Source organism: Alosa alosa, chromosome 7 (genome assembly GCF_017589495.1).
Source record: "Alosa alosa isolate M-15738 ecotype Scorff River chromosome 7, AALO_Geno_1.1, whole genome shotgun sequence".
In the NCBI taxonomy this organism is placed as follows: domain Eukaryota; kingdom Metazoa; phylum Chordata; class Actinopteri; order Clupeiformes; family Clupeidae; genus Alosa; species Alosa alosa.
In genome coordinates, this window is record NC_063195.1 from 29,497,300 (window position 1) to 29,521,246 (window position 23,947).

General features: G+C 40.3%; 5 protein-coding genes across 9 annotated transcripts in view; 1 reads left to right on the forward strand and 4 right to left on the reverse strand.

Annotated features, from left to right (window-relative positions):
- Positions 1–2,871, forward strand: part of rbfox2 (RNA binding fox-1 homolog 2) — a 40,557-nt gene extending 37,686 nt beyond the window's left edge. For all 5 annotated transcript variants that reach the window (XM_048248125.1, XM_048248126.1, XM_048248127.1 and 2 more), the window contains one exon: positions 57–2,871. In XM_048248125.1, the coding sequence (XP_048104082.1) occupies positions 57–101 (45 nt within the window). In that variant the 3' untranslated portion in view covers positions 102–2,871. The remainder of the gene's footprint in view (positions 1–56) is intronic.
- A 700-nt stretch (positions 2,872–3,571) lies between these two features.
- On the reverse strand, positions 3,572–6,985 carry LOC125297994 (retinal cone rhodopsin-sensitive cGMP 3',5'-cyclic phosphodiesterase subunit gamma-like). The gene is made up of 4 exons (XM_048248603.1): positions 6,870–6,985; positions 4,732–4,847; positions 4,452–4,492; positions 3,572–4,288 (listed from the first exon to the last, which is right to left on the reverse strand). Exons 2-4 carry the CDS (start codon positions 4,833–4,835, stop codon positions 4,212–4,214), a joined length of 222 nt encoding a protein of 73 aa, XP_048104560.1. The 5' UTR covers positions 4,836–4,847; positions 6,870–6,985; the 3' UTR covers positions 3,572–4,211.
- A 4,012-nt stretch (positions 6,986–10,997) lies between these two features.
- LOC125297913 (retinal cone rhodopsin-sensitive cGMP 3',5'-cyclic phosphodiesterase subunit gamma-like) lies at positions 10,998–12,959 on the reverse strand. Its single transcript, XM_048248474.1, has 4 exons — positions 12,805–12,959; positions 11,849–11,964; positions 11,601–11,641; positions 10,998–11,440 (listed from the first exon to the last, which is right to left on the reverse strand). The coding sequence occupies exons 2-4, from the start codon at positions 11,950–11,952 to the stop codon at positions 11,364–11,366; spliced, it is 222 nt and encodes a 73-aa protein (XP_048104431.1). The 5' UTR covers positions 11,953–11,964; positions 12,805–12,959; the 3' UTR covers positions 10,998–11,363.
- Positions 12,960–16,605: 3,646 nt separating this feature from the next.
- Positions 16,606–18,637, reverse strand: LOC125297976 (retinal cone rhodopsin-sensitive cGMP 3',5'-cyclic phosphodiesterase subunit gamma-like). Its single transcript, XM_048248580.1, has 4 exons — positions 18,529–18,637; positions 17,493–17,609; positions 17,304–17,344; positions 16,606–17,185 (listed from the first exon to the last, which is right to left on the reverse strand). The coding sequence occupies exons 2-4, from the start codon at positions 17,594–17,596 to the stop codon at positions 17,109–17,111; spliced, it is 222 nt and encodes a 73-aa protein (XP_048104537.1). The 5' UTR covers positions 17,597–17,609; positions 18,529–18,637; the 3' UTR covers positions 16,606–17,108.
- A 2,937-nt stretch (positions 18,638–21,574) lies between these two features.
- LOC125297929 (retinal cone rhodopsin-sensitive cGMP 3',5'-cyclic phosphodiesterase subunit gamma-like) lies at positions 21,575–23,796 on the reverse strand. The gene is made up of 4 exons (XM_048248499.1): positions 23,711–23,796; positions 22,466–22,582; positions 22,277–22,317; positions 21,575–22,158 (listed from the first exon to the last, which is right to left on the reverse strand). Exons 2-4 carry the CDS (start codon positions 22,567–22,569, stop codon positions 22,082–22,084), a joined length of 222 nt encoding a protein of 73 aa, XP_048104456.1. The 5' UTR covers positions 22,570–22,582; positions 23,711–23,796; the 3' UTR covers positions 21,575–22,081.
- Positions 23,797–23,947: the final 151 nt, after the last annotated feature.

Consider the following 23,947-nt stretch of genomic DNA (forward strand, 5'->3'; position numbering starts at 1 on the left):
AAAATTTGAGAACCTGATAGAAAAACTCATGTTTTTGTTTTGATCTTTTCTTACAGGCTACATTGTACAGAGGTGGATACAGTCGATTTTCTCCATATTGATAATGCCTTTCCTGGAACATGTCCCCTTCCCCCACCTATTTGGATACTCTTTAACTGATTTGAAAGAGCTCCCCCTGCAACTGTGGAGTGCAATTGCATCTCTCTCTGTGGTCTTGGTAGGATTCATACTATATCAGATGCACATACTCTTGGTACAACAGTATATATTCAGTAAGGAAAGCAGTCGTGTGAACACAATGCAAGTTTATTTCCATATTGAAAACCGTTAACCACCAATTTAATTTGAACAAAAAAAAAAGAAATAAGAAGAAAAAACATGGCTGTCTTGATAAATGCACGGCTCCAAGCTCAGAACAATTATCCCTTTGTATGACTCGTATCTCTGCACAAACGCATGCAGTTATGGCCTCAAATTCTTCCAGTTTTCCAATGAACTGTGTTTTTGCACACAAAACATAAAAAATGGACTTTCACCATTGGCGAAACCCTGTGCGGAAGGGTCAAGGACTGAGACGGGCGGTCGGCCTTGTGTCGCGTGTCCGTCGCCACGACACCACTTCCAACTCACAGGCCACCTGGGCTTCCATGGACAGCGAGGGGGAGGGACAAGGAGAGGGTGAGGGGGGCACAGTGTCGATCAGCTGGGCATGTCGGGGGGGGCGCGAGCACAAAAAATGACGACACTAAAAAAGATGCCACAGTGAACCGCTGGAGGACTTGAAAACCCTTTGATTTCATTTTGGCGCCAGAGGGCGACGGCTTGCTCACAGTTTGTTACAGGCCTCGAGGAAATGTCGCATAGAGTGCTAGAAGTTTTCTTTGTTCACATGTACACTCTTTGAGTTACTTCGAGTTGCTATAAAACGAATTATGTTGTACATTTACCTCAAATTTTGTGGTCTCTTGAAATGCAAACCTTTAAAACCGAATAGATATCATATGCAAAGACACTAGATTAGAGAAAAATAGTGTTATTATAATTATTATTATTATCATTATTATTATTATTATTATTATTATTATTATTATTATGGGTCTAATTATTCTTATCGTTACCCCTTTTAAAGATGAAATTAATCTAGTTACATAGATAAAATTTTCTTTAAAATAATTTAATGGAGAGGATGGTGAGCTCCCTGTGTTGAGGAAGAGAGAAGCCTTGTAAGCCATAACTGTATTTCTCCCTGCTTGTACAGTTATGTTTTCTTGTTGTTAATCAGGTTATCCCTCTAGAAAATTTAGCCTGTTTTTTGAGAATGCACAGTTATTAAATTATGCAGTTTTACATTAAACTATTTTTTCTTAGCCAGAATGCATTACCTTGAGCATTCTTCCCTCCCCAATTTTAACAGTAGTTTAGACAATTATGTATGCAAGTAGCTGCCAACATTAATTGAGAGAAAGTAACTATGATATCCTATTTAAAATATGAAAAGAAAATGATTCATTGTTTTTATATCTATATCCTGAATGTTGAATGCTTTTGTTTTGTTTTGATTTTGGTTCCAAAGATTTGTCAAAAGCACATTTGCAGTCCGTTGTCTTCAGTATAAAGCAGCCTTGGTATTGTTGGTATTAAGATCCTCCGTTTCCTACCCGCTTGTTTTCTTAATGCATCAGTAGAATGGACAAATCATCCAAACGCTTGCACTCCTATTCTCCTCTGTTCTCTCTCTCTCTCTCTCTCTCTCTCTCTCTCTCTCTCTCTCTCTCTCTCTCTCTCTCTCTCTCTCTCTCTCTCTCTGTGTGTTATCTTCTGTGCAGATGGGGTTCTTATTTTGTAATGCCATCCTTCTTGAAAGGCCTTGTGTTTTGGCCCGGGTCCAGTTAGGAGGAGTGAAGCAGATAATCTGAGGGGGTTTCTAATGGTGGAGATCCCGTAGTGGTGGTGTCCAGTGGACTGATGCACCTGCTGGTAGTTCTGCTGTTATCACTAAAGTAGGACCTTTTGTGATTTATTGAATTGAGCCATATTTCAATACCTTTCCAAGAGAGTCAAGAGTGTTTTGGTTTTGCTAGCAAATAAATGAACAATACTTTTATATAATCAAGGTTTACAGTAGACATAGGCCTCTGAAGTGAGATATGATGACCAGGGGCTTTGTTAAAGTCCATTTTTCAAAGTCCAACTTTGAAAAAGGACTCCATTCATTTCATCATAGGAGACTAGGTGTAGAGGAAAAATGTAAAAAATCAATCTTATGGGGTTAGATAGTTTATTCCTCTGACGAAACTGTCAACCGGAGTATTTTATAGAGGTCCATTTAAATATGATAGAAGACAATAATTTGATTGCTACACAATGTTTTTGTTTTTCTGCTTAATGGTTTGATGTTTTCCTGAGTTGGGCACTTAGCCACCTGTATTCTTTTTGTCAGTGTTAAAAGGAAAACAATGACAATGTGTCAGTTACTTTTAGGATCCCCATATACTGGTATTTTAAGATGGACCAGTTCCATTTTGTTGTAGGATTTAAAAAGCTAGCCCACTCCTTCAAGCCAATGTGTTAACACATTATCAGTGATGGTACTATGGCAATTTGTACAAGTTAATTCCGTCTTTAACTAAATGGCTGCTGCAGTTGGTTGGCTTGCAATGGTGTGGAAGATTCCGTTATTCTTATATATCCTCATTCTGCACCTTACTGTAATGTTTAGCCATTGGTTGAAAATGCATGTGGCTGTTTTTTCTTTCTTTCTTTCTTTTTAAATATCTATTATTTTTTAATTTGAATTCCTCTGTCAACTCCAATACCATTTGTGTTGTTCTTTGTAACTGAATGTCCACATAAACAGTTTTTATATAGAGAGTTTCGCCTGCTTCTTGTGTTTTCACATAAGCTGCTTTCAGACACAACCTCTGCAGTATATGCGGATCTTTGTCAAACGGAGGTCCATCCCTCCGGGTGACTCAGATATGATGCTAACATGATGCGGACATTGTGTGTGAACTAACGCACATGAACGGAATCTCCGGGTGGTTGAACATGCACATGAACAGAATGTCCGCATGTTCTTCGCTTCGTTCAGACACGAGCTCAATTACATAATATCCGTCGGAAATGCTAGGAGGGGAGTAGTGTAAGAGCGGCTAAGTTCAGAATTCCAAATAGTCTGTTCTGTTGCTCAGATATACGGCCCAACTGCTTGACATCTGCTTGACAACCGCAGAACGTGCAGAGGTCTGAAAGCAGCTCTAGAGACTGTCTGCAGTTTCATAAAGGCATTGAAGGTCTTAAGTCATGGTATTACCACCAGGGCTGTTAACTAGTAAGTAGTTTTGCCACCAGGGTTGTTAACTAGTAAATAGTTTTGCCACCAAGTAGTTCCATTACTGTGTCTGAGCAGACTGTAGAACTTAACTTGATTGCTGTGCCATAAAACCTTATCTCATTTGAGTAGGTATCATAGAATGACCAATACTGTGATTTATCAAAGTCTCAAAGGATTTTTTTCATACGGACACTGGGACATTGATGGGACGGGTGAAATAACAATTGACTCCTGTGATTATGGGAAAATGTTTTTTATTCAGTGTTTTACACCTGGGTTATCTGCTCCGTAGTCTACAGGACTCTATATGAACACTCAGTGTTTAAGGGGAGGTATTGCACATTCTTGACATACAATCATTCATAAAAACAAAGTATCTCAGTGCACACATAGATCATATACATCATGTTATATAAATACTTTTTAAGGAGAGAAGGTGAGGGTGAAAAAGGCCAAAGGGAGGGGGTTACTCCTTTGCGTTCTCAACACGTCAACAAACAAGGTAGCACCAGTGCAGTGCCATGCCGAAAAGGAAAAGCTTTTAGTGCCCCATCATGATCACTAGGTGGACCATGAAGGTCCTTTCCCATTGGAATCACAATATTCTTCGAGGTCATTTTTTTTTTCCATGGACAGGGATGGTGAGAGATGGTGTCGCTTTACTATGTAAAGCTCAAGAACTTCTACAGAGCTTGCCTTGCTTGGATGCGAACACTTCTAATTCACATTTGCTCTTGTCAGTGGCCATGTAAGCTAATGACTAAACCAGTCCTGAGTAGCAGCGCAATGTGATGGACAGCAAGGCAGTGTGGGCCTCACTGGAGAAGAGGTACTGTAGGCATGGAGACGAAGGGAGGGATCGAGGGAAGGAGGGGGACTACACAATTCCGTATTTAGCCAGGTCACTGAGCTCCATGTCGCCAAACGCCTCCCATGGGCAGACCACTGTGAAGTCTGTAAGAGAGAGAGAGAGAGAGAGGGTGAGTCATAGTTACTATTGGCAATGTCTTCTGGCACTTGTGGAGTAGAGTGTGTTTTATTATTTAGCTTTGCCTTGCAAAAACAGTGATGGTTGTCAGGGTAATGTTGATGTGTCTAAGTCATGTGTGAGTCTTACCTGTTCCAAGTCCCTCCATTCCCGGGATGTCATCTCCAAATCTGTGGACAACAAGGGGTGATGAGTAAAACTCAAATGCAACAACGTAAAGTACACAGGTTACAAATGAACAATTCTTAAATTTTTTAATCATTAGGTGGTACACTGATTTGCTCCCCTAGTTCATGTTCTAAATGTACTGTACTCCTGGAGCACGGCATTATAGAACCGTATGATTGATTCCTGTGTGTGACTGTCAGGAATCGTATATATAATATGTGTTGACTGGTTCTCCACTCACCCCTTCTGGCCAGGCTTGGGGGCCTTGCTCTTGAAGACGCGGGCCGCCCTCTGCTTGAACTTGGGGGGTCCCTTCTTTCCGTCTGCGGCTGCTGCGTTCTCCATTGCTGTGGTTTTCTGGAGGAGGAAAGGGAGATGCAGTTCAGTTTAAATTGCCCCCTATAAAAACACTCACTCCACCAGCACCACTCCATAAGAGATCACTGATGTGCCAGTTTGATGAGAAACCGATATAGAACTGATATATTGCTGAAATTCCTCTCATCTGTCATGATGCTGTAGTTGAGCTGTAAATGGCTTCCATCTCTGCATGAATTGCCTCTTCATAGCATTAAGTAATTTGTGTCTTCTAAGATCCAATCTGCCAATCCCAGCTCATCCCTGTCCTTAGTCTTAACTCCTCACTCCCTGCACTGACCCTAGCTGAGGTCAGCTTAGAGCTAATTTTGACACATCAAGGTAAAATAAGTTGAATCCTCAGGCTAATTCTCTTACACAAACATCTATATTTAACACTGACCCAAAACAACTCTATTTTGCAACAATGCCTATTAATAGACTAATCCAAAGTCTACTGCCAGAAGAAAGTGATTGGTGTTACGAGCACACACAAGTGTTACCTAATTTCTTAATATAGTGAGATTGTGACTTTTCTATACTTGGCACAACAACATGAAGACTACTGAAATCTTCTTTTGAACTAGGCTACTTTAGGCAAGCTTATGGGCTAACTGGTCAGATCAGATTTACAATCATGATATAGTAACCTTCAACATTTTGCCATGTTGTCAAGGTTATTATTATTATGGTTATAAAAATGATTGCTCTATTTAGTATTAGGTGTCTCCACCAATGTCATAAATTTGAGGTCATAAACGCGAATTTCCGAATGTGCGCCATCTTGGGAGAATAGCATTATTGCTGGTAGCTGTGCTCCATAGGGCAGCATTATAGATGAAGATCATTTAAATAAACTTGCCCAACTATATATTTGTTGGTTATAAAAATGAATAGGCCTACAATAGACACACAGTTGCTGATTGTTTATGTTGCTTATGCTGCTTATTGCTGTATGCTACAATCCATAAGCTACTGAATAATGCTGTCTTCATAAGGTAACTGTAAACGTAAATCATACTTGCCAGACTTTCATTTAAAACTGTCTCTAACTGGAGTAGGAAGTAATCAACATCACAGGTGGAGAGGTGCTTTACAGCCAACTGTAAGCCAGAGGACATCAATGTCTGACTGACTACTCCGCTCCTCAGTCAATTTAAAAGTTTGCTGTCCTTGATAATGAATAATCTGTTGAACTGCATATCTTTATTTCGTCTGGACTATTATGGCAACTGTGTAGGCCTATATGACAGTAACATACCATTTTTGATCAAAGAAAGTATTATTAATATAGAAGTTATACTAAACCAGAAACTGATTTTTTAATAGCCTAGGGTTTACATTACATTATGTTGTCTTTTGCATACTTCCAACATGGCCGCCACCCACTTTATGACGTCAGGTGGCGACACCTAATAGACAACATATGCAAAGTATGATTATTATTTCTCTCTGTGCATTTCTCTCTCTCTCTCTCTCTCTCTCTCTTCTCTTTCTCTGTATGTCTCACTCTTTCTCTGCAATCCATCACATCTCTCACTCTACACCCTCACTCTTCCCCACCCTCTCTGTCCCTCTGTCTTTCACACATGGTCACTGCTGCTCTGTCCATTGATGCATGCTCTAATCTAGAGGCTTCTTCTTAGGGCCTCCTTACACCAAACAACTTTGACAAGATTTGGGAAAGATTCTCGAAAGATTTCAGTCTTTTAACTAATGCCTCCCATTCAAGCTTTACTCAAAAGACTACAATCTTTCAAGAATCTTTCCCAAATATTGTCATAGTTGTTTGGTGTAAGGAGGCCCTTAGTGATTAGAACTCAACTGTCTCAACTCAGCATCATTCATTCTGCATACAGTCTTCACTTTAGCCATTTGCATCTGAGTAAACAATCAGTATAGTGGCCCTCAGTATCAAAACAGTGCTACCATGGTTACATTACCAGCATCTAGACACTAAACCACAAACTTAAACAAAAAAAAGTGAGCAGAAGAGCGGCAGACATGTAAAAAGTTATTTACCTTGTGTGGTCAGCGAAGCCGAGAGAGATGTCTAGTAAACTTCTCAGTGTCTTTCTGCGATCTCTGAATTCCCAGCTTTCCCAGTCCACCTGTTCCTGCCTTATATACTCATCAGAATCGCCCCCTTTGCCCTCAGAACCACTCCATCTTGTGGAGGACGGAGCAGTCCATAGATTATAGTTGGTACTTACGAGAGATTTAGCTGTCGTGTGTATTCATTAGGTAACCTGGGAATGAACATGTGCACCTTATGTGTGTGCGGGTGGGTGGGGGAGGAGAAGAGACAGGCTGGTGGTGATGGATATCATGTTTATTATGTCATGGTAATGGCTAATTAGGGAACACTCCATCCGTGTCTGCGAAAGCGTCATCACATGCCATTTTAAATGTCAACTCATCAAAGTGCTAACTGATGTTCCTATGCTGAAATAAGATGTGTTCTGTGTGCCACCTAATGACAGTGATTGATAGGTTATGCATGTCTTGCATTATATCAATTTGTCATTGCTATTGTTTGCAACGGTAATGTTTACTTTTGTTGTGCCTTCTCTATCTCACAGGGCATAACAGATATTAAGTTGAATATGGATAAAGAAAGAGACTTTTGTCTTCTGACTAGGTGGTGGGAAGGTAAAGGGTTAGGGGTCTGATCTGCAGGTGCAGATCGAGTCTGCAGCTGATCAGACGGAGTCTCTCGTGTGGAATTACTGTATAATTGGCATGCAATTACAACAATATAACAATATGAAAATAGCTTGGTGTAACTCAGGGAAATGTTTAGATATTTGCCAGGTATCTCCCAGGTATATCTCAAGTACCTCCCAGGTATGTATCTCACCCACACACATTATATGGTTTTGTCTACACACCGGTTTCTTTTCTTTGGCAACGCTTTCTAAAATGCATTATTTATCCGTATAAAACATCTCAATATGATGCAAGTTATTGTGGTATTAAAATTTCCAAACCATAGATGATGAATTCAACTTTGACCGTGTCCCTTGTCACCCAAAGAGACACGTTCGTGCATGTTTGGCTCTGACACCGAGTAAGAGGATTAGGGCCTGTGTGTGTATGTTGACATGTGGGAGAGACTACTTGCCATCTGTGGCACGTATTTAGTGCCCAGGTTACCAATCTTTTCCCTGATTTACATAATACAGACAGACAGAACGCCTGAAGGTTCATTCTACTTGGTTATGATCATTTTTCTAAGTAGAATGGTAGGAGTGTAAGTCAAGGCAAATGAAATACAGTAGTGACATGTTACTCAGTTGCTGCTGGCCAAGTAGTTGATTGTTGTGACACTTGGATCACATTAACTAGGTGTCTGTTCAATGGCATTTTGCTAATGAACGTAATTAATTTACGTTGCCCAGTGGGAGGTAATTTTACATTTAAAACAGACCTATCTAGTAGTAGTAGTAGTAGTAGTAGTAGTAGTAGTAGTAGTAGTAGTAGTAGTAGTAGTAGTAGTAGTACACTTTTATTTAATTCTCAAAAAAAAGAGAAGGCCAAGACTAAGACAAAGAAGAATGTCTATATTTTGTCAGTTTAGAAATGATTGCGAAATGCTCAGAGAAAAAACAAGCTCACGTTATGAGATCTGTGTTATGGTTCAGTCAGTGCCTCTTAGTGCGTCTCTTCTAGGTGAGCGATGGACTATTTTCCAGTAACCTGGAAAATTCTGGAACTTCTCTCGGCCATTAAAGAACATCCTTTGTGTTTGGTATCAACTAGGAACATCTTGTGTACACATTTTAATAGCTGTTAAACATTCTTACACACTGGGTTTTATTGCCAATGTGTCACCTTAAAGGTACATTATATAATTTTCATGATCAAAAAGCAAAAATATTTCTAGGCTAAGGGTAGACTATCTTTCTCTATTTTGCCTCAAAATTACACAATTCTACAATATTTCATTAATAACTAATATGCATACATGGAGAAACAGTCCAATAGTAAAACATGACTGTCAGTCAACATTTAAAAATACTGGACAGTTTACTTGTGGTCACATGAATGTATATGTACCGTCATAGCTGAAATTGTTGGTAACCTTACAAAAAAAACCTTCAATTTGTCTTAACAAACAAATAATTTGAAAACTGAAAAAGGTAATTGGCATTCATCATTGTTTATTCCATGTTTATGACTTGAAAATTGTGTTGACAAAAAAGATGTCAACTAATAGTTGGCCCAACCTTTAGAGGCTATCTGTTCTGCCCAACTTTTAGAGGCTATCTGTTCTGTTCTGCCCAACCTTTAGAGGCTATCTGTTCTGCCCAACCTTTAGAGGCTATCTGTTCTGTTCTGTTCTTTCGTCCACACTTCTCCAGCACTCTCACATTGCATTTCCATCAACACTCTAGCACATTTCCCACAATGCCACAGCCCCAGTTCCCATATTAATCCTTACTGAAATTGAACAATATTAAAGGCTACACATTCCAAAGCTGTCATTTTATTGTGTATTTTACATTAATACCACACACCATCACATAGACGACTATCCATATCACACTAGTCCTGTGGGTAGGAATTCAAGTTGTGTTCATCTCAGAGACATGCAGAGACAGCTCAGTATAATTTCTTTTGGGCAGTGTTGCCAGTGACTTACAATGTGTCTACTCTCTTCCCATCAAAATGATGCCTAGGCTAGCTAGGCATGACAGTATGGTCATTAGGACGTGATTTATTTTATGTGACAAATTGTACATCGCAGACTCTTTAATGAAACTGGCACCGATGCGTCTGCCATGTGTTTGGTGTTCACAGGGACAGATATGTGTGGCATGTGTTTGGTTGAAATGTTTCTGGGAACAGTGAGATAGTAACTGGAAGTGGTGGATTTCAGGTGGCAGAACCAAAAGAAGAGCAAAGCTGGGAGCTGGGGCTATGGACCCTTTCAAGAGAGTTCCATTATTAGCATCATAGTTGGTCCCACAGGACTTCCTTTTTAACATTCCATTTGTTATCTTAATGCAGAGGAAGTAGATTGAGGCCCAAATAGAACGTTCAAGCATTGTTTTTGTTTTTATTGTTGAAAGGGTCCATACACTATTCACCCGTGTCATAAAGGATGAATTTATGCATTGATGGGTGCATTGATGGATGGATGAACCTGTTCAATATGTCACTGTAACTCTAGGGGCCTATTTTATCTGAAACAGCTGGTCAGAGACACAAAGTTTAAACACACTTAAGGTGTGTCCGGTCCACATTCGCTAATTAAACAGGCGCATTGTTCAAAAGGGTTGTTCCTATGTTTCATGGGGCCCTATTTTGATGATCAGAAACGCAGCGCATAGGAATACGCTTTGAGCGAAGAATGCGCTATCTTACACTCGAATGCGTTTCACTTTTATTAAACAATGCGCCCAGGGGTGTGGCAATTAACGACCTAAGGTGTGGTCTAGCCGCATTATCTAAAAATCACTATCTTAAACAATCTAAAAAGCATTATGCCACTGACCAAGAAAAACCTGGTCTATAGTGAAAGGTGCATATGAAGCACAACTGAAGACACATTGTCACAAAATCTAAAGTATAAGTATATATACTTTTTTGATCCCGTGAGGGAAATTTGGTCTCTGCATTTAACCCAATCGGTGAATTAGTGAAACACAAAAAGCACACAGTGAACACACAGTGAGGTGAAGCACAGACTAATACCACCCCTAATGTGGACTGGACATACCCCTAAATGTTTCAGAGGTCATGAGCACATCTGTGAGTGCACCTGGCTGTTAGTGTTTTCATGCTTAATTAATTTTTTGACACCAAAAAAAGGAGAAATTGACTCTTTTTATGGGAAAATTCTGACTTTATTTGACATTCTGCAACCTTCTCTACTGCCCTCAACCATGGCATTCCATTGGAACACCTAGTGCTGAGCATGTAGCAATTACACACTCAACATACATTCAAAATTCATAATAAAAATAACATCTGAGCATGAACAAGGAGAGGAAAAGAGTGGATGAGGCAACAGAGGGAAAAAAACTCCTTACTGTGGCATCACATCAGTTTTGTACAGTAGAACCCTTTTTGTGAACAGCATCGTTTAACGTCCTTAGCACCAATTGTGCACCATCTAAAAAGAAAACGTCCATCAATACAATGTCGTGCCTCAAGGATAGACTTTATTGCTCTACTTGACCACTAGAAGCAGCATCAAAGGTACTGTACAGATGTTCAAGTAGCCCTTCCCTTTGTTTACTATCGGTCATTCCTCTAGGGAGGGAGGGGGGAGGGAGGGTTGTCCATTTCAGCCAAATTTACTTTGATGTAGACAATAGACATTGCGTTGATGGTTGCGGTCATCCATGCTTGCTCGGTGATGGTTTGATCATTGGCGGAGCAGGCGACTGCATTCTTGCTAACTGGTGGTGCCTTTCAGCTGTGGCAGGGCATGGCTAGCCCCACCGGAGAGGAGGCAGGCATAGGGGTGGAGAATGGGGACAGGTGGAGGAGAGAGAGGGTGGGGGACTACACAATTCCGTATTTAGCCAGATCACTGAGCTCCATGTCACCAAACGCCTCCCATGGGCAGACCACTGTGAAGTCTGTAAGAGAGAGAGGAAGAGACGGAGAGAGATTTTAGTATGCATGTCTGAAAAGCGTTACGGTACCTGGTATTTGTCAGAATGATAGTGTTTCTTTGTTTTCCGTATCTGCACACATAGTTTAAAATGAGCAGTGTGATTGTAATGTTCTGAGTCTTACCTGTTCCAAGCCCCTCCATTCCTGGGATGTCATCACCAAACCTGTGGACCACAGAAGATGAGAAGTAAAACAACCACCTTTTTAGTCCCAACAGTAACAAGACTTGAAATGATATGATTTTAATCTCAGCTTCAGTTCCACTAAATATGAGCATTCTATCCTTGGTCATTAAAAATCTTTAATTATTAGTAATTTGTTTGTCATTTCTCCTTGATTTTCTGTCACATTAACACATTTGATTCCCTTACCCCTTCTGGCCAGGCTTGGGGGCCTTGCTCTTGAAGGTGCGGGCCGCCCTCTGCTTGAACTTGGGGGGTCCCTTCTTTCCGTCAGCGGATCCTGCGGGGTCCATTGCGTTTGTTTACTGTAAGTAAAAGAGAGGTAAAGGTCTCAGCATTTGCTCTCAAGTCTCTTTCATCAGAGTAAACGTCAACAGTCACTGTAAAAGCCTTTGATGAATGGAAAATTCAGAAGTTCAAAAAAGTTCAAAAGTTTGACATCTCCTCAGGATGGCAGTGTTCATATCCTGGCACAGTGTTCCAGAAAAAAAAACATCTAATCCTGGTTTATGCTCTTCTTAGCCTGACTAATCATTGAGCTCCTTTCTGACGTACACACATAGCTAAGCGCTCATTTTAATACCTACGCTTAAACTGAACCGTAATTCCAGTGACGCTAGCCTAGAGTTACTTTTGGTATGTACAAAATCAAGCCTAGAGTAAGAATAGTGCCATCTCAAAATATACTGTGGCGGAATTGACTCATTTTGCAACTCAATTTGCTCATTCACTCCACATTCAGATAAACTTAATTTTAGGAAAATATAGATCATGGTCATTGTAGTGCAGCAATGCTAGTTCACTCAATCAACACTCCTCAATTGATCACACTCAATCAATCAGAAGTCCTTCTCCATGTCTTGAATCCGGTCATTACAGACACACACACACGCACACACACATACACGCACACACACACACACACAACTTTGCTTTCTGTAGGTCCGTCTGTCTGTTTGTCTGTGTGCTATTGCATCACTGCCTGCTGAACACTTGCCATGTGAAATGAAACTTTTGCTTTTCTGCATGAGTCTGAACACACCCTGTTAACGTTCTAGAAAAAAATCCATCTGTTGTGCGGCACTATTCAAAAGTCCTTGCAGATTACACTCTTAAAACCCAAACAATTGGTAATGTTCTCTTACCTGGTTTCTCAGCGAAGCTGGAAGAGTTGGCTTGAGTCCTTGCTCCTGAAAGCAGAGCAAGTGCAGAGATGCAAAATAAAGGTGAGCTGAAGAACTCCTCGCTTTCTTTTTGCAATCTCTCAGTCGCCTTCTGCCTGTCTGTCTCCCGGCCTCTTATACCCGACAGTAGCTAATCTCGTGGTGGGCCCAGCCTCCTCCTCCTCCTGGACCACTCCTGCTGTCTCATTAAACGCTCCCTCACTCCACCAATGAGACAGAGTATAGGGATCAATAGCTTGTGTGAAGGTGTATTTTAAGGTGTATTTATGTACATTAAGCTGGCTTGTGTTGCACGTATCTTAAAGAGCACGCGGCATGATTCGGTTCAGTTAGACACCTGCCATGTGTTTTGGGATTCACCAATGATCATGGGGGATAAGAGGGTAAACCTCGATGTTGCCAATGTCTGTTTTTACACAGTGTACTGTTTATGTACCGATTTGTACACACAACATTGGCTAACCTTAAATGTGCAAGTTTAGATGCTCTGTATATAGATGCTCCAGATAAAATTAAAGCGTGACAACAGGTTATAACCGTCACAACAATGCACATTTTGCTATCTTTGTTTCACAAAGTTTGGTTGGTCTGGTCTATTTCACCTAGACACAATTGTGTTCAATGTAACATCAATATAAGATGTTTAACCCTCAAGGCTGAATTAATCAGCTATTGAGATAGCAGTAAGAAATACTGTTTAAAAATCTTCTACTACTGATACACAACTGAGCTCAATCATGTCTGAGAGAAATACAGTAGGCTAGACAAAGAAAATATCTTGTTTTGAAATTTCTTCTGGGATGGTAACTTCAGCAATAATAATGATGGTTTGATACATGTTTGAACTTTAACAATGTTCATACCTTGTGTTTTAGGTTTGTTTATTTTGTTTTCCACATCACAGCTTATGAAGCAGTACAACCTATATCGCCGTATAATTATTTCTGCATCTTACAGGCAGGAAACACATGTATCTCCAACATTTAGAGAAAATACAGCTCTTCAATTAAAGACTGAACAAGTTATCCACTCACAAGACATTTTTATCTAGAGCTGATGGGCCATATATTTATACATGCAAAACAGATTACTTGACTTCACATTGAGGTGAAAATTAATTCACGACAGTCACAAAGAACAAAGGTTTCATCGTCCCTTCCATCCTGAAATGACCCGTAAAGGAAAACAAAAGCAACAAAACATTTAGTGAGGTAGTGTGAGGTAGGTGTTCTGACCTCCTAATGAAGCTCTCTTATGTAACAGAGCCAGCATGTTCCATGCCAAGACATGCCTGCCTTTGGTTCTGAACTCGCATACTAAGAGGATTGGATCCTGAGGACGTGTCAGACTGTCAGTGCACAAAGTCTTACGACTGTGGTCCCAATAGACCAGGTGGGTTTATATGGTAACAGCAAAGATGGGAGGGGGGGAATACATACTGTAATGGTTAGATATGGTTGAGATATGGAAAAGATTCACACTCAGCTGTAGTTGGCTCTTAGTGACTTCTATCAAAAAGTTAAAATGCTCTTAACAGGGCTGAGGGGGATAATGTTGAAATTCATTGTAAAATGAAAAGTTAGAAAACCTGATCGGACCAAATATATATTGCTGGAGCAATGTTTATCGCAAGATGAGTTTTTGCTTCAGTCCATTTGGCTTCATGGAGGGTTCATTTTCAGATGGGTTTGTTTGTTTACATCCATAGTGTTGCTACAAACCACTTCCATGACAACATGACATTGCCTCACCACCTGCGTGTCCCCTCCTATTAGTCTGTGATCAGCGAGGAGACCCTGACCCAGTGACCCACAACAAGATGAAACCTCAGCTCCCATCATTATCAGATTTGGGGGTAATGCTACTTAAGATAATTCAGTGTGTATACTGCGCTGATTCTGCTATAGACAGATGGCTTAATTTACACTCTGAACTTGAATGATACTAGAACCACCTCAGAGTTTAAGGATCAGATGAACCAACAGCCTTACTGTCCTCATTGACCGCATGAATGCTTTCTCCTGACTGACACAGATGGTTTCCCACTTGTTTGAGAAAGCCAAAGATATAAATAATTGGCCATTGTCCTGTGGGCTGTATTTGAAATGGTAGAATGAAAAGATCAGGGCCTCCATATGTTTGTTAGCCTGGGTGAACCCAGACAAACCTATTAGCAAATTTGAATTTGCTCTGCAGGTCAGTCTGGAAAGGATCCCATTGATGTACGTGTCTGAATAACCAAAAACCCAGGAATGTGTATTTTCTTTGGAATTGGGTAAACAACTACATTTAAAACCTTCGTTTACAAGATAGATGTGTTTGGTGTACTTCTGAAACAATTTGATAAGAGTTAAATGCACCATTCTAAAACGGATAGTTCCGGTCCTTGATTATGATTGGCTGAATCACGTTCAATGCCGTTGTAAAATCCAGCACAAACATACTAACCTGAGAGAAAATTCCAATTTGCTAACATTTTCGTCTACAGTAGGTTCACCAAGGCTACATGTTTATAAAATATCTCAAAAAACAAATTGAGGAGCAGGCGTTTTTACATGACCTGCAGTCCAGTGATCTGGGATTCTTCTTTAAATCTTATCCCACATGCTGAACTGATATTGCAATACTTTATTTCTGTCTTTAAAGCAACACCAAAGAACTTTCCCTCTGTCGCACGCACGCTATTTGTTTATCCAGCTTTGCAAATAACGATCTCCACAGACAAGGTAGAATATTTTGCATGACCTATAAAAGATGTATTGCGACATCAGATGCAAGTCAAATTTGTAGTTTCTTATGTCAAATTCCATCGAACTACAGATCCGCTACCCGATCTGGCAAACTTACATAGTGCGGTTATAGCCGATAGAGGGCCGCGAAGCGAATGCAGAATTGCCGTTCACCCTGTTACGAGTTGATGAACCACTGAAACGATTTTGGAAACATTATTTTAAGGTATAGGAAACTCTTTGGTGTTGCTTTAACACCATCACAGATAAACATGCCCCATTTATTTTTATTTAATTTTTTATTTATTATTTTTATTTGTATTTTTGTTATCTACACTCCCAACAGATTATTCTTGATTTTAAGGGTTTATGATAAAAAAAATGTAATGTTGATTTTATCAATGTGGTTCTCTGCTTGATCAACTCAGTGGCATGGATGTGACACTAGAGACTCCCGACCATTTAACTGTCACGATTTCTAAGGAAGAGAGGATTTTATTTTCAAGTAATAACTCTTCATTGTCATTCAGACCAGTAAACTAATCTGAAGTCTATGCATTGTGCAATTCCGAGTATATAAAAATGATTCATTTAACATTTTCCTTCAGGTTCCTAGATGACTCCCACAATGATGACAATTTTTTTGCCACTGCCATTTGACTTGCCACTAAATGTCTGATTGATTGATTGACTTGTCTGACTGAATGATTTGACATTTAAAGACACAGTCCTTTATTGTGAGAGGTTTGACTTCAACAGTAGTGTAGATGTTGATATGGAATATGTATGGAGTATTATGGCTCAGTCTGAGCTATATTTGTTTATCATTTACAAGACAACACCAGAGATTTGTTCTAGAGTAAAATAGCTTGAGGTTACTTTTGCTGAATTTGATAAGGGTTCTGGATTATAATAAAGCACTGACGGCTAACCTTTAAATAACCAAATAGGGAAATCATTGTTAACCATGGTGGTCCAAAAGCCATTTATATGTCTTATGTAGAGTGAAGTCAAGAAGGTTGAGTCATTGAAATTATGTTGGGAAAATACTGCATTTATTTCTCGCTCAAGAGGAATTCTAGAGAAAATGCGGGATAATCACATATCAGACAATAAATCCATTTCATAAAAATAAAATGAAATAAAACTCTTTGTACATAAATAAATATCTGCATTCACATAACCTTTGAGGGAAGGTGCAGAGGACAAAAAGGCAGGAGCAAAGGAGTCCATTTTCGTTGTGATATCGCAATACAATTTGAGAGACCCTCACAAGATAGTGTCCAGTAGCCCTCTTAGCACAAGCTGCAGCATTTGCTCAGACGTTTGGACTAGAGTTCAGTGTCGTGTCTTTGGGGAAATTGACTTTCCTCTTCAGGACCAAAGCAGAAGCCTAAATTGCATAGCTGAAACCGCTGTTCCATAACCGATGCAAGTGCACACTCGTGCGTCACAACGCCAGCTGAGGGATCCGTCTGGAGGAGAGGTAGGTACGGTAAAGCGTGGGGAGACAGAGCAGGGAAGGATGGGGTGGAATTATACAATTCCGTATTTAGCCAGGTCACTGAGCTCCATGTCGCCAAATGCCTCCCATGGGCAGACCACTGTGAAGTCTGTAAGAGAGACAGAGCACATAACAAGTGAGAAATGATGGGATGGGAAAGGTGATCACTTTAGTCAAACGTTATTAGGAGAGTGGGGTGCTCACAACAACTGTGTTTTGATCCTTACCTGTGCCCAGGCCCTCCATTCCAGGAATGTCATCACCAAACCTAAATGTCATCAAAAGAAATCATCAAACTCAATTCATTCATAGCTGCTCTCAGAATAGCAAAGAATCTATTCTTCCAATTTATGTATTTAACATTTCTACAAGCAAGAGTGTTTGACATGTTTTGGCAGTTGTAGTCAGTGTCTTACCCCTTCTGGCCAGGCTTGGGGGCCTTGCTCTTGAAGGTGCGGGCCGCCCTCTGCTTGAACTTGGGGGGTCCTTTCTTTCCGTCTGCGGATCCTGCGGGGTCCATTGCGTTTGTTTTTCTGGGTGGAAGGCAAAACAAGAACCTTTTAGCTTCAACTGCCCAAATAGAACAATTTTACCTAAATATAACCAGCAATAACTATTCAGGTATAGAATATCCCACATTGCTTCTGTTTGGGTTATGTAATCTCAGGCCCAGTTTAAATCTCTAATCCCTTCATGCTTTCTTAGCTGTTGAATTCACTAACCCCAACCAGGTAAGTAACTGTTACAGACAGATTAAGTTCAACTATGCAAAGTCTATTTTAGTCTAGTTTTAACTCTGCCACACAGACTGTATTTTGCACTGACCTGGATACATTTAATCTAAATATACACTGTGGATATCTAATTTAATCCAACCCTAATCTCAGCGAAAGTCAGATGAAAAAAGAATCCAACAGTTCCAGCCTCTCTGTGGGCAGTACTGCGATAATTAGACCACTTTCAACACTGTCCATACCCTCAGTCTTCCACACCCCTTGTTCACCCTGCTTAGTTAATGATCCTTGACTTCTTACCTTCCCATTATATAACTACTATGGAATTTAAAGAAGTTTTAAAGCGTAATTTCTAGTCTTCTTTTACAGAATGTGCTACTCCAATCTAAACTGATGGTGCTCTTTCAGGACCTTCGACCTTCAGATCTTTCTCCTTTTCATTGCAACAGTAGGCCTATTTCCTCTACTTTGATAGCAGCTGCTATGCTCTGCCTCAGCTCTTCATTTAATAATCAACATCCACAACACTAACAATACTGTTATATTGATTTACAAATTGAATCATATACACCATATGGTACTGAGCAAGCTTAGAATGTCCAACTGTATTAAAAAGTAGTATACTGCTGGAATTAAACTATCAAGCACTTCAAAATAAAACACTGACGAGGGGTGGAAAATCGCCAAAAAAGTCCAAATGTTGAATTATTTCCCTTACCTTGCGGAGGAGCAAGTGCTGAGATGTGAACCAAAGGTGAGTTGAGGAACTCCTAGCTTCCTTTCTGCAATCCTTCTCTGAGATGCTTTTCTCTTGGTCCAGCACTGTCTTTTATACCCCTCGGACACTAATCCCCCTGAGAGTCCTGTTGATCATCCACACTCATCTTGTTCCATACTCTCTCCTCCCTCCACATAGACGGGGATCAAAGGATCAAAAGATTGAATGAAGGTGTATTTCAGGCCACACATAAGTGGAGCTATAGCAATTGGTTAGTCGTGGTCGAAAACATGTGTACCACGATTAACCCCAATTAGTTTTGATCCTGTAAGCCTGCGTGGGCATTGTGCTTGGTATGCTGACTAATTAGGTAACCTGCTCATGAGTAGAGTGTTGAGTCACTGCTGAAAGGCAAAGGCTGATCCCATGGTTTCAGTTACTTCTCTGTACCTTCATCTTAGCCAGCCAAGTGTCTCTGTTCATTTTCATTTCACTGAGATCCTAGTCTGGCTCTGCACAATGCATTTACATTTCCCTCAACCACCAGCGACAAGAGGGGATGATGTTTTGAAAGTGGCAGTGGGAAACGTTGGCAAAAAATTGCAGTCGGAAGAATGTGTACATTTATACAGCATATAAGGTAAAATGCATTGTTTCCTGACTGCTGATGCTGTTTATTATCAGTTTGTAAAGGTTAGGCGAAGTAGGAAGTAATGTTAGAAATCCCTGATCAATGTCAATGGTTAGGTTAGACCAATGATTTCAAACTTAACACAAAGCCTACACCCATTACAATACCCACAACACCTATTATTACCTCACACCACTAACATAAAAATGTCCAAAAGCCAGTTGAAAGTAGGCTATATGATATATCCAATTTTTGGGGGTAACGAGTTACAAAGTAACACGTTACTGTAATTTAAATACTATATTGGGTAACAAATCAAGATAACACATTGCGGTTCAAATTAAATTAAACGTCCGTTCCTGTGTTACTCACAGTCTCTCTAATAAATTGACTTAGGTTTCCATAGCAGCACATTAATTGCCTATTTAAAATATAGATTAGCTTAGACAAATTATTGTTTCATTGTAGAGATGTGCGCAGTGCATGTAGCCTGGCTCCGCCCTCCTACGTACTTCTGCTCAATTTTCATTTTCCTTCAGTACGTCACTTTGTGACTTTGTCTGGATATTTCCAGGCTACTGTGCAAGGACTGTTCATACTGTACATTCTAACCACCAAATTGAGTTGTTCACACTGCGGCCACATTGAAAAAAATCAAACCTGGGTCTGATTCAGGACCACATATGGAAGTGGTCTAAATCTGATTTGGCAAAAATCAGATCTGGGCAAGATTTCAGTGTTCACACCACTTCTGAAGAAGTCTGACCTGGTCACTTGACCCCAAATGAATCAGATTTGGGCCACTTTTGCCTGCAGTCTGACTGATTTGACATTTAAAGACACAGTCCTTTATTCTGGAGAGAGGTTTGACTTCAACAGTAATGTAGATGTTGATATGGAATATGTTTCAGAATATCATGGCTTAGTCTGAGCTACATTCATAGTTTATCATTTACAAGACTACACCAGAGATTTGTTTTAGAGCACAATAGACCCCTTCGCGGTCCACATCACAGATAAGGTGTACGCATGTCGGGGTCATAATTGTGTGTGTGTGTGAATTGACTGAAATGTCAAGGAAACATCAAGAAAAATGCTGACTTGTACTACTTTTTTGCATGTATACACGCTGTCAACCAGATAGCCATATATGTCGGACTAATAAATCTCTTGCTAACGTTGTCTACCCATTCTGTTATCAGCTCAGGATCAGGCAGACAATCACCCTTAGCTAAGAGTAATTTATTAAGGTACGGTTCGAGGTCCTGGGGTAACAATGACAGTGTATACCAGTGGTCCCCAAACTTTTTCTTCCGAGGGCCAGCTCACTATGCCTGACTCCAAGAGAGGGCCAGAGACTCGGAGTAGTTCTATATCAGTAACCATAAATAGCTAAGTGCTGTGAACAACAGCACTCTACCTTAGTTGAATATTCTATTACATTTAATCATAGGCTATTGCAATTTAATACCATTGTTAGCTGTGTTTATATTGTCATCATGCCATATCAGTGTAAAATTAAATAATACTAAAAAAAAAAAAAAAATGTTTGCATTCCCAAAAGTATTAGCAGGGAGTCCCAAGAGTATATTTTATAAAAAATGTGTGAACTCTGAATTCTGTGTCTTTGCATACACAGCTCAAGTTGTGAATATCCTAAAAGTAATTTAAAGCTCTCAAACTATGAGAATTTTATGAAGTGCTGAAGTGGTCTGAAATGACCACCATTCTAACTTTCAGTCACCTGATGAGAACTTTGTGAACTCTTTGTATGAACATTTAAGCGTGATTTATTTTTGTGGAAAAAATGTGCTGGACTGGTATACGATAAACGTTTAAAATACTTTGAGCACTGATGCAGTCAGCATAGGCCTCTTACATTGTTTGCAGGTATAGGCCTACATTTTATTCCGTTTTCGATGGCAAACGCAAAACAGCGCCAAAACAACCACCGGTGGACAAAAACAGTATTACATGTGCACTGTTAAGACTCGCCATAGAGAATGAATAGGGGAAATTGCAGAGGTTTTAGTTTGACGATGTTGTACTCCCGTGCGGGCCGGATGCTATATACTACGGACATGTTTTGGGGGGCCACCCAAAATGTTGTTAGTTTGGGGACCACTGGTGTATACCTTAACAGCTCAACATGCCGGTATATTAGTTGTGCCATTTTTCTGACCCCATGCTACGTCCACACCCAACCTAGGCTCTGGATGATTACAAACATTGAAGGGGTCTATAGCTTGAGGTTACTTTTGCTGAATTTGATAAGAGTTCTAGATTATAATTAAACACTGTAGGCCAACCTTTAAAGAACCAAATAGGGAAATGTTAAGCTTGGGGTCCATAAGCCACTTATACTGTATGCGTTATGTACTGTAGAGCGAAGTCAAGAAGGTTGAGTCATTGAAATCATGTTGGGAAAATACTGCATTTATTTATCGCTCTAGAGGAATTCTAGAGAAAATGCGGGGTAATCACATATCAGACAATAAATCCATTTCATAAAAATAAAATAAAACTCTTTGTACATAAATAAATATCTGCATTCACATAACCTTTGAGGGAAGGTGCAGAGGACAAAAAGGCAGGAGCAAAGGAGTCCATTTTCGTTGTGATATCGCAATACAATTTGAGATACCCTCACAAGTTAGTGTCCAGTAGTCCTCTTAGCACAAGCTGCAGCATTTGCTCAGACGTTTGCACTAGAGTTCAGTGTCGTGTCTTTGAGGAAATTGACTTCCCTCATCAGGACCACAAAGCAGAAGCATTTGTGTAGCTGAAACTGCTGTTCTCCACGTTTCCATATCCGATGCAAGTGCACACTCGTGCGTCACAACGCCAGCTGAGGAATCCGTCTGGAGGAGAGGTAGGTACGGTAAAGCGTAGGGAGACAGAGCAGGGAAGGATGGGGTGGAATTATACAATTCCGTATTTAGCCAGGTCACTGAGCTCCATGTCGCCAAATGCCTCCCATGGGCAGACCACTGTGAAGTCTGTAAGAGAGACAGAGCACATAACAAGTGAGAAATGATGGGATGGGAAAGGTGATCACTTTAGTCAAACGTTATTAGGAGAGTGGGGTGCTCACAACAACTGTGTTTTGATCCTTACCTGTGCCCAGGCCCTCCATTCCAGGAATGTCATCACCAAACCTAAATGTCATCAAAAGAAATCATCAAACTCAATTCATTCATAGCTGCTCTCAGAATAGCAAAGAATCTATTCTTCCAATTTATGTATTTAACATTTCTACAAGCAAGAGTGTTTGACATGTTTTGGCAGTTGTAGTCAGTGTCTTACCCCTTCTGGCCAGGCTTGGGGGCCTTGCTCTTGAAGGTGCGGGCCGCCCTCTGCTTGAACTTGGGGGGTCCCTTCTTTCCGTCTGCGGATCCTGCGGGGTCCATTGCGTTTGTTTTTCTGGGTGGAAGGCAAAACAAGAACCTTTTAGCTTCAACTGCCCAAATAGAACAATTTTACTTAAGAACAACCAGCAATAACTATTCAATAACCAAATGTCCCACATTGCTTCCATTTGGGTTATGTCATCTCAGGCCCAGTTTAAATCTCTAATCCCTCCATGCTTTCTTAGCTGTTGAATTCACTAAGCCCAACCAGGTAAGTAACTGTTAATCCAGACAGATCAAGTCCAATTATGCAAAGTCTATTAAGTTTTAACTCTGTCACACAAACAGTGGTATTTAGCACTGACCTGGATACAGCCAATCTAAATAAACACTGTGGACATCTAATTTAATCCAACCCTAATCTCAGCGAAAGTCAGATGAAAAAAGAATCCAACAGTTCCAGCCTCTTTGTGGGCAGTACTGCGATAATTAGACCACTTTCAACACTGTCCATACCCTCAGTCTTCCACCCTCTTGTTCACCCTGCTTTCTTAATGATCCTTGACCTTTTACCTTCCCATGATATAACTACTATGGAAGTTAAAGAAGTTTCAAAGAAGTGCAATTGGTAGTTCTTTTGCAGAATGTGCTACTCCAATCTAAACTGATGGTGCTCTTGAAGCTCCTTCTACCTTCAGATCTTTCTCCTTTTCATTGCAGCATTTGTTTGTGACTCAGACCAAATGTTGTTTACTGTAACGTACTGTAGCATGGATCTACAGAAATACACTGCATGTCTCTCTCTGCACTCTCTGAGGTCACATGCAACATTTGTCACATAGACTTCTTAGTAGGACAGTCATTTCCCTTGTTAACTAATACTCCACACTCTGTTAGTGTGTTCATCATCTCTGCTGGTAACTGTACACAACAGTAGGCCTATTTCCCCTACTTTGATAGCAGCTGCTATGCTCTGGCCTCAGCTCTTCATTTAACAATCAACATCCACAACACTAACAACACTGTTATATTGATTTACAAATTGAATCATATACACCATATGCTACTGAACAAGCATAGAATGTCCAACTGTATTAAAAAGTACTATACTGCTGGAATTAAACTATCAAGCACTTCAAAATAAAACACTGACGAGGGGTGGAAAATCGCAAAAGTCCAAATGTTGAATTATTTCCCTTACCTTGCGGAGGAGCAAGTGCTGAGATGTGAACCAAAGGTGAGTTGAGGAACTCCTAGCTTCCTTTCTGCAATCCTTCTCTGAGATGCTTTTCTCTTGGTCCAGCCATGTCTTTTATACCCCTCGGACACTAATCCCCCTGAGAGTCCTGTTGTTCATCCACGCTCATCTTGTTCCATACTCTCTCCTCCCTCCACATAGACGGGGATCAAAGGATCAAAAGATTGAGTGAAGGTGTAT

Excerpts from the sequence above, each read along its gene's own strand:
- LOC125297994 (XM_048248603.1), bottom strand. The coding sequence starts at position 4,835 with ATGGAGAACGCAGCAGCCGCAGACGGAAAGAAGGGACCCCCCAAGTTC. Across the intron at positions 4,493-4,731 it reads CCCAAGCCTGGCCAGAAGGG|ATTTGGAGATGACATCCCGG; the intron begins GTGAGTGGAGAA and ends TGTTGTCCACAG. Across the intron at positions 4,289-4,451 it reads AATGGAGGGACTTGGAACAG|ACTTCACAGTGGTCTGCCCA; the intron begins GTAAGACTCACA and ends TCTCTCTTACAG.
- LOC125297913 (XM_048248474.1), bottom strand. The coding sequence starts at position 11,952 with ATGGACCCCGCAGGATCCGCTGACGGAAAGAAGGGACCCCCCAAGTTC. Across the intron at positions 11,642-11,848 it reads CCCAAGCCTGGCCAGAAGGG|GTTTGGTGATGACATCCCAG; the intron begins GTAAGGGAATCA and ends TGTGGTCCACAG. Across the intron at positions 11,441-11,600 it reads AATGGAGGGGCTTGGAACAG|ACTTCACAGTGGTCTGCCCA; the intron begins GTAAGACTCAGA and ends TCTCTCTTACAG.
- LOC125297976 (XM_048248580.1), bottom strand. The coding sequence starts at position 17,596 with ATGGACCCCGCAGGATCCGCAGACGGAAAGAAAGGACCCCCCAAGTTC. Across the intron at positions 17,345-17,492 it reads CCCAAGCCTGGCCAGAAGGG|GTTTGGTGATGACATTCCTG; the intron begins GTAAGACACTGA and ends GATGACATTTAG. Across the intron at positions 17,186-17,303 it reads AATGGAGGGCCTGGGCACAG|ACTTCACAGTGGTCTGCCCA; the intron begins GTAAGGATCAAA and ends TCTCTCTTACAG.
- LOC125297929 (XM_048248499.1), bottom strand. The coding sequence starts at position 22,569 with ATGGACCCCGCAGGATCCGCAGACGGAAAGAAGGGACCCCCCAAGTTC. Across the intron at positions 22,318-22,465 it reads CCCAAGCCTGGCCAGAAGGG|GTTTGGTGATGACATTCCTG; the intron begins GTAAGACACTGA and ends GATGACATTTAG. Across the intron at positions 22,159-22,276 it reads AATGGAGGGCCTGGGCACAG|ACTTCACAGTGGTCTGCCCA; the intron begins GTAAGGATCAAA and ends TCTCTCTTACAG.